Raw genomic sequence first — 12,740 nt, 5'->3', positions numbered from 1 at the left:
GGAACAAGGACAGCACACAGAGCACAGCTGGAGGACCGGGTCTTAGTAGGCAGAGAGGCACCTCTTCTACTGTGATGGGAGTGGGGGGGAGTAAGTAAGAAGGTAGCACATGTGAGGGTTTCTTTTCTCTGAAGTAGACCTATTGTCCTCTGCTCAAGGTGAAGACCGCAGGGAGAAGGTAGTCCTTCTGGAGTCCTGCTTAAGGTCCAGCGTTGAAACAGGGCATGTGGGTGCTACTGACCTGTATAAAAGACTCCAAGTAACCCCGAGGTTCCTTTTGAGTTTGAAGCCCTTGCATCTGTGCCAGCAGCATGTGCACAGCTGTGAGGTGTCCTGCTGCAAGCCAGCGAGCTGGGCTGAGCTGTGTGGCACAAGCTGCTCCGGTGGCACCTGTTCCGGGAAGATCACTTTAGGCTTTCATCTGGCTTCTCTTGGACAGTCCTGAATTCATGGGCTGTCCTACAGCCAAAACTAAACAAATTTGCAATGCAAAAGTGTATCTTCAAATTAGCCCTTTAAAGAAACCCCCTAATCCGTGCCATCTGAATATGAAATATGTATTAACATAGAAAATAGTAGGGGTCCAGGATCTTTGGAGATAAAATGATCAGTGAAATAGCTGGAATATTCTTGTTTTGTCCTATTTCTATGTACATAATGTTACAGCTACTGCCTATGTTTGGTTCAATTCGATCCTTTTTAAAAGTTAAATACACAGCTTCCCTGGGCATGTAATTGTGAAACATTTTGTTGATATGCTATATCGCAGTACTTTAAGATAACACAGGTCTTTCTCCTTGCAGAGAATTTCGTTGCCACTACGTGCATACAAAACAGAGGTTGTAATCAAAGGGGTATTTGGCATGCATCCAGAACGCTATCTGGACTAGTCTGTGACTGGCTGCCATAGTTTCCAGTCCATTTCTGATCCATGACTTACTGCTTCATAACTGCCAGTTTCCAAGGTTTATCAGGATGGCACACAAGAGCTCAGTCATTACTTTCTAGCTCATTCTCAAGTGTGTTTTACTAGTAAACATTTTTGATTATTTAAAGTAACAAAATAAGACCATCAAGATTGTTTTTACCATCATTTCTCCATTTTCTACCAACAGCATAAGCTAGTGCAGGGAACGTTTCCAAAAAGTGTAGAATTGTAGCAGGAATACTTCAGGTAGCTGATAGTTTCCATGCCTTAAGCCAGTAGCAATTTGTGTAATAGAGAAAGGATTAGACAATTTAATGTTCAAACTTCACGTGAAGCACCTGAATTATTTTTAAAAACACCAGCCGACAACTGCTACTCTGGCAATCTGGTTCGAAGACATTTACAAAGAACAGAGATTCCGGAAATTTTAGTGTTTAAAGAATTGAGAAATTTTCTCTTGCAATATATCAATTCCTCTGACCAAACTTGAGCTGTGTGACATGAATCCCATGGTTGCATTACATCGAATGTTTTCAAAATTACTTTCTCTGAGGTCCTCTAAGCATTTTAGAAGCAAAAGACTGAGGATAGCAGGACATCTGAGGCCTGAACGAGCACTGTCATCATCTTACTTGTGAGGCTTTGGAGTCTAGCAGAATGAGTTGGACACCACTTCTCAGGTATTTTCGCAAGAGCCAGCCCCCCTTTTCCCTGCAGGAATCAGTTCATTTCTAATAATAAGCCTACTTTATGTTATTGACTAAAATACCTTAAAAGTGTTCAATTTTCATATCTCACTTCCTCATAACACCTACTTTTTAAACTGCATGCAGATTTAAATGCCAAGATATGTAAATCTATTTAATGTAGGTTCCTAGCGGTTTGACCTCAATATTTGCAAGTTAATTTTCCTCCAACGCAGTGGCTGTAATATTTTGACTTAAAAAAATTATTTTTTTACATTTATTTATTTTTGAGAGAGAGTGAGACAGTGCACGAGTGGGGGAGAGGCAGAGAGAGAAGGAGACACAGAATCCGAAGCAAGCTCAGGGCTCCGAGCTGTCAGCACAGAGCCCAACGCGGGGCTCGAACCCACCAACCGCGAGATCATGACCTGAGCTGAAGTCGGACCCTCAACCGGCTGAGCCGCCCAGGCGTCCCTTGACTTTTTAAATCACTTAATTTGATTGCTGGTTGCAGCCAGATAATCATTTCATTGATGAAATGAGGAGAGATTAACATAAAACCCGAGAACACCCGTATCCAACTCCAGAAGAATGTTAGTCAAACTGAATAGCTGACGTCAAGTGACTTGAGTTCAGGAAAACTCCGATGAGTTATAATGGCACCAGCTGTGGCATAGTTTAAAATCTGTGTTACGGTGGTGGTGATGGTGGTGGCTTCTGAAACTGAAAAAATGGAAACTGTCAAAAAATAGGAATATGGTACAGCCCCTGATCTCCGAGTGAAACTGAAAAGGGGGTGGGAGCTCCGTGAGTATGGGGCCAGGCCGTCAGGTTCAGGCGAGGGAGGCGGTGAGGGAGGGGAGGAAAAGCTCGCAGGGGGAAGGAGTGGGGCGCTAGACAGTCCCGGAGAGAGGAGGAGGGAGGAGGAGGGAGGGGAGCGGCGGAGCGCGGAGCCGAGGGGAGGGAGGGAGGGAAAGTGGGAAAGGAGTAGAGGAGTTGACGGAGCGCAGAGGTTAACCTTGCTCGGCTCGGGGCGGGCGGCGCATCTCGGCCCGCGCGCGCGGAGGAGCCCCCAGCGCGGGACGGCGGCGGACCCATGTCGCGCCCGCGGCGGGTCCCGGGACCCCAGCGGGAGTCCCGCGCCAGGCGTCTCGGGTCTCCGGGAGTCTGAGTTGCGGGCCACGCGGGAGTGGCGGTGGCGAGCCCGCTCGCTGGTCGTTATGAGGACGGATCTAAAATGACCAGCAAACGGAAGCCCTTCCCAACGCAGCTCAGGCGGTCCATCAGCGAGCAGTTGCGGGACTCCACGGCCAGAGCCTGGGATCTGCTGTGGAAGAACGTCCGGGAGAGACGGCTGGCAGGTCGGTGCCCGCGAGACTCCGGGGCCGCGGGGCAGGAGGAGGCGCGGGCGGCTCGGCACGCCCGGCCCACCTCCCGCCTTCTCTCGGGGTGCCCCGCACAGGTTTTCGGGGCCGGGGGCTGGGCCGGGCCGGCCGCGCGCACCCCCTCCCGGCCCGGCCCGAGCGCCCGCGCTCCCCGCGCTCCCCGCGCTCCCCGGGCGGTGTGGGGTCGGTCCCGCGCGCTGACAGCCTGGCGGGGAGCGCCACGCGGGGCCGAGAGCGGGCGCCGGGCTTACCTGGCGACTCTTCCTTCCTTCTGGCGGCCGCCTGGCCCGGCTGGCCCGCGCTCCGCAGCCATCCACCCGGTGAATGAATGAGTGCCTCCCCGAGGGCTACCTCTCTCCCAACTTCGCCTGTTCCACAGCGTGTTGGGGGGGGGGGGGAGGGGGGGGACAAAGCAAGGGAGAATCTCCAAAGTTCTGGGAGACCAGACGTTTGGGGGATCGGGGTAGGGAGAAGATTTGGGGAAGGACAGGTGGACAGCTGTTGGTGCAAGTGGATCGCCGCCCACAATCCCGGTCTTGCTGTGGATCAGGCTCTCCTAACTTTGGGATTCCAAAAGAGGGGCCTCCCGTTCGGGACCTATTGCCCACGAATCAGAGGAAGAGAAGAGGTGATTATTCTGAGCTAAGGGGTCCTTAAGAATCCTTGCTTAGGTCAGAACGCCAGCCCCCTCCTTAGCACCTCCCCCAGCCTCCCCACGCCGTGACCTTACTTCTGTGCTGTCTTCGATGGAACCATCTCCTTGTAGGGCCACGGATGCAGTGAGTGGCCTGAGCCTTCTCAGAGCCCTCATTCAGAGCTGTAGGTCTGGTTAGTCACCGCATCATCCCTGCCCCAATAAGGGAAAGCCGCCCTCCACACAGTTCCAGAGCAGTGGAGGATTTAGGATCCCTTCGCCCAAGGGCTGGCTGCTTGAGGTGTTTCAGGGATTGAGGGAAGTGTGGTTGGAAGGGTCCCTGAGCTGACCACCGGTCCAGTCTCTGGACCTTGTTGCCTCCTGTCTCTCCAGCAGTATCTCCTGAGTTGGTCAGTGACCACAAGGATGGAAGAGAGTTCTAGAGAAGAAGAAGGTATGAAGTCTGGACAGAGGGAAGGGATACCAAGGGTGACATGGGAGATTTTAACCTCCTCTGGGCTCCTCCCCTTTTCCTTAAAGTAGAACTGAAGTGTGTTTGCTAGATGTTCTGCCCCTGCACCCATGCAGCCTGACAGCATTCTGGAGTAGGTGCCCAGAGACTGTATCTCCTTCACTGTGAGGTCCTTATCAATCTAACCGGTGAAATTAGAAGCAGGGATTATAGATGATTTCAACACTCAATGTTGTCAGCATAAAATGTTCATCCCATATTTCCTGTCCAACACAGTGGCCCCGTTTAGTAAGCACCCAAGAAATAAACAGACTTTTCAGTCTAGACCCAGAAATAAGTTGTGACAACTGGTAGTTTTGACTGTTGACTTTTAAAGACTTGTATGTGCATTGCAGACCTCAGTTAATAACAATTAGTAACTTTCCCTGTTACCCTGCTAAATTGTATAATCTATGTGATGGATGGTGTCAGAAAAATTTTTGTGGTCTAGTAAACATTTGTTGCTTCCTAACTTCAGAGTGCTAACTGCAAATGTCTCCTTCATAGCTTCTGTTACTTAAGTTTGTTAAATTTGTTAAATCAATGGATCTTCAGGAAACAAGAAGTCTTTCCAGGAGGGCTGCCAAGGCTGTGCTGGGTTTTTATAGAAGCTGAGGCCAAAGATGACTGCAGCCCTGTCTTTTTCAAAAAGAGATCTGGGAAGGAGGAGAGTGTAAAGACTTAAAACCATTAAGGTTGTCCAGGAAAGTCATTTATTCACATGAATTGTAGAAATTGCAGTTTAGGTAAGGTGGTGGAGAGAAAAGGGTTTGATTCTGGGAAATAAACCATAGAAAGAGATTTTAAGATCATGAGTATATAGAAATTAAGGCTAGAAATGGCTTCAGAATGGTAAGTCTAAGAGTTCTCCCAGAGTAGTGCAATTAGTTTTTAAAATAGCGGTATGAGGTTTTAAAATGTTTAATCAGAATATTAATATCTGCTTACCCATAATCTGCTTACCACTCTGCTAACAGTGGATGCCAGCGGGTTATTCAACTAGCACCAAACAATCCTCTGTGAAGCAGACTTCAACTTGTGCTTCTCCAAGCAAGCTGGGATGATTGCCACAAAACCAAGCCAACTCCATGAAGGAGCTTTTAGATGCAAATTGATTTTCTTGGGTTTTCTTGCTAAGGTAGCTAAAATATGGAACTTTGGCCACGAGACACTGAAATACTTAAGTTATTAATGTTGGCATCAATTCTAGGGGAAAGTGTTCTTCATTTGTAAAAGTGTTCTTTCTATGGTTCTGTTCACAATATCAGAATAACCAACCATATGAATGGACCCCCAGAGACTATCCACCCTGCCAAGACATGATACTGACTGGCTTTTTTTTCTGAAGTTGTTTTTTTTTTTTTTTTCTATCAGATAAAATTGGTGTGCTGGTATTTCTTTAAATTCTCTAAAATTTTCTTCTTATTACCTCTGGTTAATAGAACAGTATTCACAGTGCTTTATAACAAACTTGTGTTTATTGTCTAGAGCAATCCTGAAGGTATTTGAGTCTCCCTTTTACTTTTTTACACCCAAAGGAAGGAAATCCTTATTCTAACTCACTCCTACTTCTCTTTGTGAGGGGCTGTCTTGTCAATGAAACAAAGTCAAGAAGTAAAAGTGCTTAATGATACTGAAGTGTGTGGATTTCTGTGCTGTGGGGCCATATTTAGGAAGGAAGGGACTATACGTAATCGAAAGAAGTATTTCTTAACACGTATCACAATGCAGATAATGAAATCATTGGAAGGATAAGATGTGAAGGATGTTCAAATATATTCATTTTATCACTAAATTTAAAAAGGGGTAAGTTATTGTTAAAGAAGGATTGATACTGGGAGCGCTTCTTGGGCCTTCCAAATCTGTAGTAGCTGCCAAATTTCCATCAGACTATGGCATTTTTGCCAATGCATACTTCTTAATTTCCCGAGACTCTAACCCCGCAAGGGGTCAGCAAGAGTTTTTCTTACTTGTTATCTCAATATTGATTATTCCAATAATGGTGGTAATTGTTATTTATTCCCAAGATGACAAAATTAGTGTTCAAAGCAGGATTCTAATGCGTGTTGTCAAAAGTCAAAGGCCACCTGTGCCCATTTTCCCTTACAGTTACCCTGCTTCTTCCATAGGCTTTATGGAGACACACGGACCTCAAATCCTTTCTCCAAGTCTGGCACTTGCAATTAGTTTAAAAAAGAATAGTAAAATTAACTGGAAACATTGCTCTTTTTTTTACTCCTGGAGTGACAAAGATAACCCTATACACCTAAAACAATGTCCCTTTGTCATCCTGTTGGACTGCTAAGTGTATGGGCTCATAGAGATTTGAAACCAACAGCCATACCTCTAGCTTGTCAGGGGCCCCTAGGTGGTGAGCCTTGCCCACTACCATCACTATAAGAAGCCAAGGGCTATAAGAATGAGAGGCTGTCATAAAGCCTAAATGTAGGTTTCTTCAAGATAGGTGAGTGACAGGTTCTTTTGGCTTCCCCAGATCTCTAATCAGCCACCACTGGTGACGATTCTGAGCTTTTGTAGCATCATTAAATTCTCTAGGCAGCAGCATACCCCTCAGCTTTTGGTGTTTGTAAGCAGCTTGAACTACTTTTCAAATGGTAAGGTCTGAGAAAATCCAAATGAGTTCTCTAAAGCTTTCTGCTCCTTTATTTTAAAACCCTACTCTATTTTAATGGAAATGTAATCCATATGTTTGATTCCTTTATACTCACATAACAGTGTTTAGGTGGCTTGTGAACTAACTGATGTCCAAGTCTTTTGATCTCTTTTATAGTCTCATTTTAAATCATTTCTCTTAGACACAGGAAGTTCTATTGCTGCCAAGAATAAACTAACTTAAAACACTGAAAAGTTTGAGTTTCGATGAGAAACACTAATTCCACCAAATTTCAGTGAGTTCTTGTCATGTTAAAACAGGTTCATTCATTCTCAGAGTCAACAGTAGCATCCTGTGATGTGATGTAAACACAAGACTGGGACTTTAATGCAGAGTGGGATCAAGAATAGAACATAGGCGATAAAGACGTTCCTTATTAAAATCTAATCAACGTTCTTCTTTTTTATTGTCACTTTCCTGTAAGGTACAGGCCATCCCACTTGTCAGGTGTTTTTTTAAACATCTCTTGAAAGGAGAATACATTTAGATGTGATTTATATTAACAATGACAAAAAAAATCTAAGTAAGCATGCAATTAAAATCAGAGAAGGAGAACATATTCCTTATATAAGGGTTCTCAGCCTTAGCTGCACATAAAATCACTGGGAGCCTTTTATGAATATCAGTGTCCTGGCTGCCTCTTAGAGATTCTGCTTCAGTTTAGAGAGGGCCTGGGGATGAGTATTCTGTTTCAAGCTCCACAGATGGTTCCAGTGGGTAACCTGGCCTAAGAACCACTGCTTATATTAACTACCATTTTATAACTCTCAAAAGTCTATGTCTAGCAGAAGGTCATATTCTAGGCCCCTAAGAAAAGTTTTGATTAAGTAGGGTTGGAATGAGCTTGTCATTTTACAGAAAAATAAAAGTTTGGGCCTAGTTGCCAGGGTAAGAAATTTGCTTTTAGTTCTACCTATGGTAAGAAGCAAAGGACTTTATGCAGAGGAGCGGCAGGTCCTGGTTTAATTGCCACCAGAGTGGTCTAGGTGAAGATAAACAGTGACAGGGACTAGGGTAATAGTGATAGAGATGGAGATGTAGGGACATATTTGGAATATGTGTTGAAAGGAGAGACGACAATGCTGAGGTTAGTTGCTGGAGGTGAGGGAGAAGGATCAAGAACTCCTGGGTTGTAGTGCCATCGGCTGAGATGGGGCACGTGGCAGATACGCGTGTTGCAGCTGCAAAAGGAAGTTTTGTTTTTGTTCTTTGGTGGTTTTTTTTTGTTTGTTTTTGTTTTTGTTTTTTGTTTGTTTTTGCTTTTGGCATTGGACAGATGAGGCTTGAGGAGTTCTCCTTGAGCCAACTTAGACCAAAAGTGCCTCTTAGACATCCAAAAGTAAAAGTCAAAAAGTTGGCTGTGCAAGTACGGGTTTGGAAGAAAAGTCAAAGCCAGAAATATAAATCCAGAAGTGATTGTCATATAACTTTTATAGAATAAAACCTAAGGATTAGATGGGGTTACTTAGGAAAAAATATGTAAATAAGAGGAGGGCCAAGGACAGAATCCTAGGGCATCCTTTATTTAGAGCACACTATTTCGATGTGAACTCTCTCTATATATACATATGCTAAGTTTCTGGAGAATTTGAAAAAGCAACACTGTCTGAATTCAGCATTCCTATAGCAGAAGAATAATCGTGCTATGCTGAATAATCTTTTGTGACAGATTTATTTGGTCCCAGAACTGCTGATGAATGAAAATAATCATAAAAATATGTCTCGCTAATAAAATATAACTTTTTTAAATTTAGAAATGATACCACAAAGTAGAAATTAAAAACTTCAAATAACATTTGAAGGGAAGGCTGCTCAAGTTTGCCCTCATTAAAAAAAATAAAAATATGGTTAAGTATAAGTGGTCTTAGCAGGAATACTTCTATGGTTATTATAACCTGTTGACCCCACATATAATGAAGTAAGAGCTTTATATTGGAAAGATGACTTTTTCAATGTCATGATATCCAGGAATAGTCTACTCAAACAAAGCTTAGCTTGTAAGAAAAGTTCTGTATATTGAGGTTTTGAGTACTGCATCCATTTACTGACATTTATCAGTTATGGTTTGTCCATAATAAAGTTGATTGAAGGGAATTTCTCTGAGAAAAATAAATACTATCTTAACTTTTTGCATTTGTAAGAAGAGTAACTTAAACTTGGCCTAACCTATCTGCAGCATGCTGGCTAACCCTTAGAAGTAACACAATTTCCTCCAAGAATTGGAGAAAGGAAATGATCACATTCATTAATTGCTGGCGGTGCTCTGTATAAGAGACACGAGCCCTAATAGTTGGCTGGAACTCCTTGAGGAGACCATGTGGTACAATTTTTTTGACTCAACAACATGAGACATGGAGCACACGTCTAATGAAATGAATATATACTCCTTTCATTGTGTTTTTTTAAACCTTCTGTTCAATAAAACAACTTATAAGGAAAAATTTGCTAAAAGGCCTTGTAGTTTACTGGGAGTTTATCCAACAGTATATTTAATTCTGCCCTTTTGCAAGCTTAGTGATATTGCAAAATGAAAACAAAAGTGGTTTGAAAAGTGTTACAACATTCCTGGGCTTTTTTCAGAATCCTTGAATGTTTAGTCCTAAAACAGTCGAGTTGAAGGACAAACATTTTTGTCATGTTTGTAGTTAGTCAATAAGTATTTATTGAGCCATGAAATAGCATCCTTGTCAAAGCATGTTGGGACTGTAGTGCAGGATATTAATTTAGTACTGTGGTTTTATCCTGGCAAAGCACACAAATTTTATTATGCTGCTCAAATCACTTAACTCATCTATTTAACCAGAAATAGAGCAAGCTTCCAGAAATTGCAAAAGGACAGTATAGAATGTGCCATGACTACACAATATTGCGTTTGCAAATCTGCTGTGTCAAGCCATTTTATATTTTCAGGCAGACTATTTCCCTAGTAACATTTTTATCCAAAATAAAAATTTCAGAATCTTACGGTTCTGTTATATTGTCTCATGCTGCATATTTTATCTATATTTCAACACGGCATACTGTGTTTGGTGAATACTTTTCTTTCTCTTTCCTATATAGGAAATCAAATGAATATGAGAGGTAATTGTTGTTCAATCCCATGAAAATTAATATATTTACTTGCTGACATTAAGTTGGAAAGTCTTATCAGATGCTTTTTATTCTCTCTCCATCTGATAAAGTAGAAAAGTAGCCAGGTTCCTTGAAAGATATTTGAAAGCACTTTCCATTGAAATGTAATATTTATCACTATGATAAGGTTCTAAAAGTGCAAATATTTGAATGTGTGTAACAGTATAAGTTACACTAACGCACCGCTGCATGGGAACTGCATGGGAAACAGTGACATTGCAAGGAGGTCCGAGTATTGCTTCCCTCCTTCACCTGACAGTGAATTGCATTCATCTCAGAACTCTTCAAAAACAGTGATAGACTGCACCTGTCCCAGCCATGAGGAGGTGTCCTCATGATCTTGGAAATAAATTACATCTTTATTTTAGTCCCAAGAAAATACGTCATAAGCAATAGACATAAAAGACGAACAATTGTTAGAATTAAAGTAAGTAAGTTAAAAAAAAAAACTTTCATATATTTCAATATAGGCTGTTTTATTCTTTCTGGAAAAAGAAAGAAGCTTTGTGCTGTATGTTTGATTTTTGTTCTTAAATCTAAATCAAATCAATAATGGCAAATGAAAAAGAGAACTCTTAACCACGTAGAGTAGCACTGTAGTGGTGGAAAAGGGATTGAAGCTATTTGAGATGTCATATGAATAAAATCACAGCTGTGCAATGGTGATTAACATCTGTGAAATTAGCGTCACTTCAGTCATAATGTTGATATACATATTTGCCACAGCTATGGCTACAGTGCCAGGAGCATGGAGCACCCAGGACTGTAAATGCATGTTACTTTACTTTCAGTGCGTATGTAGTGGAGGGCAGGATTAGCTGTGTTTGGCATGATGGAGGATTACTGGCATGGCATCGTGATCTACTGGTTGGGAGTGGCTACTGGAGCCCCAGACTACATGGGTTTGAATCCTGCCTCCAACATTTAAGCAGTCAGTCCTTGGGAAAGATAAGTAATCTCAATGTTCTTTAGTTTCCTCATCTTTAAAAAGGAGGATACGCATAGTACTTACCGCATAGGGTTGTTATGAAGATTAAATGAGTTAATATTTTCAAAGTATTTACATAGTGTCTGGCCCCTAATAAATATTGTATGAGAGTTTATATGGCTATATACACACAGACACTCCTAGCGACCCCCGCACAGTCAAAACTCCAGGTATAACTTTTGAGTGCCCCCAAAACTTGCCTACGAATAATAGCCTACTGCTGACCAGACTAATAACATAAATAGTCAATTAACACATATTTTGTATAATATATATTATATAATATGTAATAATAAAATAAATATATAATAATATAAAATAAATATAACAAAATAATATAATATATATTATATATATGTGTGTGTGTGTATATATACATACATATATATATACGTATATATACACTGTGTTCTTATAAGAAAGTAAGCTAGAGAAAAGAATATGTTATTAAGAATATATCATAAGGAAGTAGGGGTTCCTGGTGACTCAATCGGTTGAGCATCCGACTTCGAGCCCCAGGTCATGATCTTGTGGTCTGTAGGTTCAGGCCTCATGTTGGACTCTGTACAGACAGCTGAGAGCCTGGAGCCTGCTTCAGATTCTGTGTCTCCCTCTCTCTCTCTCTCTGCCCCCCTCCCTCCACCCCCCCACCCCCACTCATGCTCTCTTTCTCTCTCAAAAATAAACATTAAAAAAAAAAAAGAATATCATAAGGAAGTGAAAATACATCTAAAGTACTGGACTGTATTTTTGGGGGAAAAAGTCCAGATACAAGTGAACCTGCACAGTTCAAACCTGTGTCGTTCAAGGGTCAACTATATGTGTACATGCAAGTGGAGAATAGAGCAGCAGAGACATATTTCCTGGTAAAGGACATGCTTTTATCTCTAGCCTTAAACCACTTACCCCCTTCATTCATCAGCCATGTCTCTTTTTTTAAGTTTATTTATTTATTTTCAGAGAGAGAGTGTGCGTGAGCACGAGTTGGGGAGGGGCAGAGAGACAGGGAGAGAAAGAATCGCAAGCAGGCTCCACACTGTTAGCACAGAGCCCAACACGGGGCTTGATCCCACGAACCGTGAAATCATGACCTGAGCTGAGATCAAGTCAGATGGTTACCCCAGCACCGTATTTTACGAACCTATTCTTAAGATCCCATGTTCAGGGATTTCCAAGAGCTGAGACGTTAGTCTCACTCTCTTTGCTCTGAGATTAAAAAAAAAAAAAAATCAAAAACTACATATGTTGGCAGCATGGTTGGCAGCATCTTGTGTAACCCATTAGTGTTCTAGCATGAATCATTCATTCTACTAACGTTTGTCTTTCTGAAAGATCATCAATTATGGTTTGTTCCTCAAAATCACCATCAGCTTTAGAGGTATGCAACCATGAATTCATTCCCATGCCCTTGGCCTAAATGGAATTTGATGGAGACCTAATTAAAATGAGGGAAGTTAGACTAGATAATCTCTAAGGACCCATTTAGCTTTAAAGATCAATGAGCCTGTAAAACCAGACCATGTGTCTGAAGGAAACTTAATGCACTAAGTCTTTTAGCTCCCTTTCTGTGTAGATTTCATAGGATGTTCTGAGAGATGAGGAAGCTGAAGCCCAGAAGCATACCCTCAGATGCCTGCCAGTGCCATTCCCCATGCTGGTTTGGTTACCTACCTCCACCAACAGCAACAACTTATAATTGGTACTTTCTGTAATTGGAGCTACCTCTGCCAGAACTGGAGTGGAACAAGTTGGGGGGCAAGCTGGGAATCCTGGGCCTGTGAACACCTGTAGAATCTCTCAAC

The 12,740-nt window shown here is 42.3% G+C and overlaps 1 protein-coding gene and 1 long non-coding RNA gene across 3 annotated transcripts in view; one reads left to right on the top strand and one right to left on the bottom strand.

Moving 5' to 3' along the window:
- Nucleotides 1-1,995: 1,995 nt before the first annotated feature.
- LOC122481308 lies at nt 1,996-4,171 on the bottom strand. The gene is made up of 4 exons (XR_006296821.1): nt 3,730-4,171; nt 3,251-3,433; nt 2,633-2,941; nt 1,996-2,337 (listed from the first exon to the last, which is right to left on the bottom strand). It is a non-coding gene; the product is annotated as an uncharacterized LOC122481308 (long non-coding RNA).
- Nucleotides 2,852-12,740, top strand: part of STARD13 (StAR related lipid transfer domain containing 13) — a 242,541-nt gene continuing 232,652 nt past the window's right edge. For both annotated transcript variants that reach the window (XM_043576630.1, XM_043576617.1), the window contains exon 1: nt 2,852-2,975. In XM_043576630.1, the coding sequence (XP_043432565.1) occupies nt 2,852-2,975 (124 nt within the window). The remainder of the gene's footprint in view (nt 2,976-12,740) is intronic.

This window comes from Prionailurus bengalensis, chromosome A1, assembly GCF_016509475.1.
Source record: "Prionailurus bengalensis isolate Pbe53 chromosome A1, Fcat_Pben_1.1_paternal_pri, whole genome shotgun sequence".
NCBI classification, from domain to species: Eukaryota; Metazoa; Chordata; class Mammalia; order Carnivora; family Felidae; genus Prionailurus; species Prionailurus bengalensis.
The sequence above is the reverse complement of the archived record's forward strand: the minus strand, read 5'-3'. Positions and strand labels throughout refer to the sequence as shown.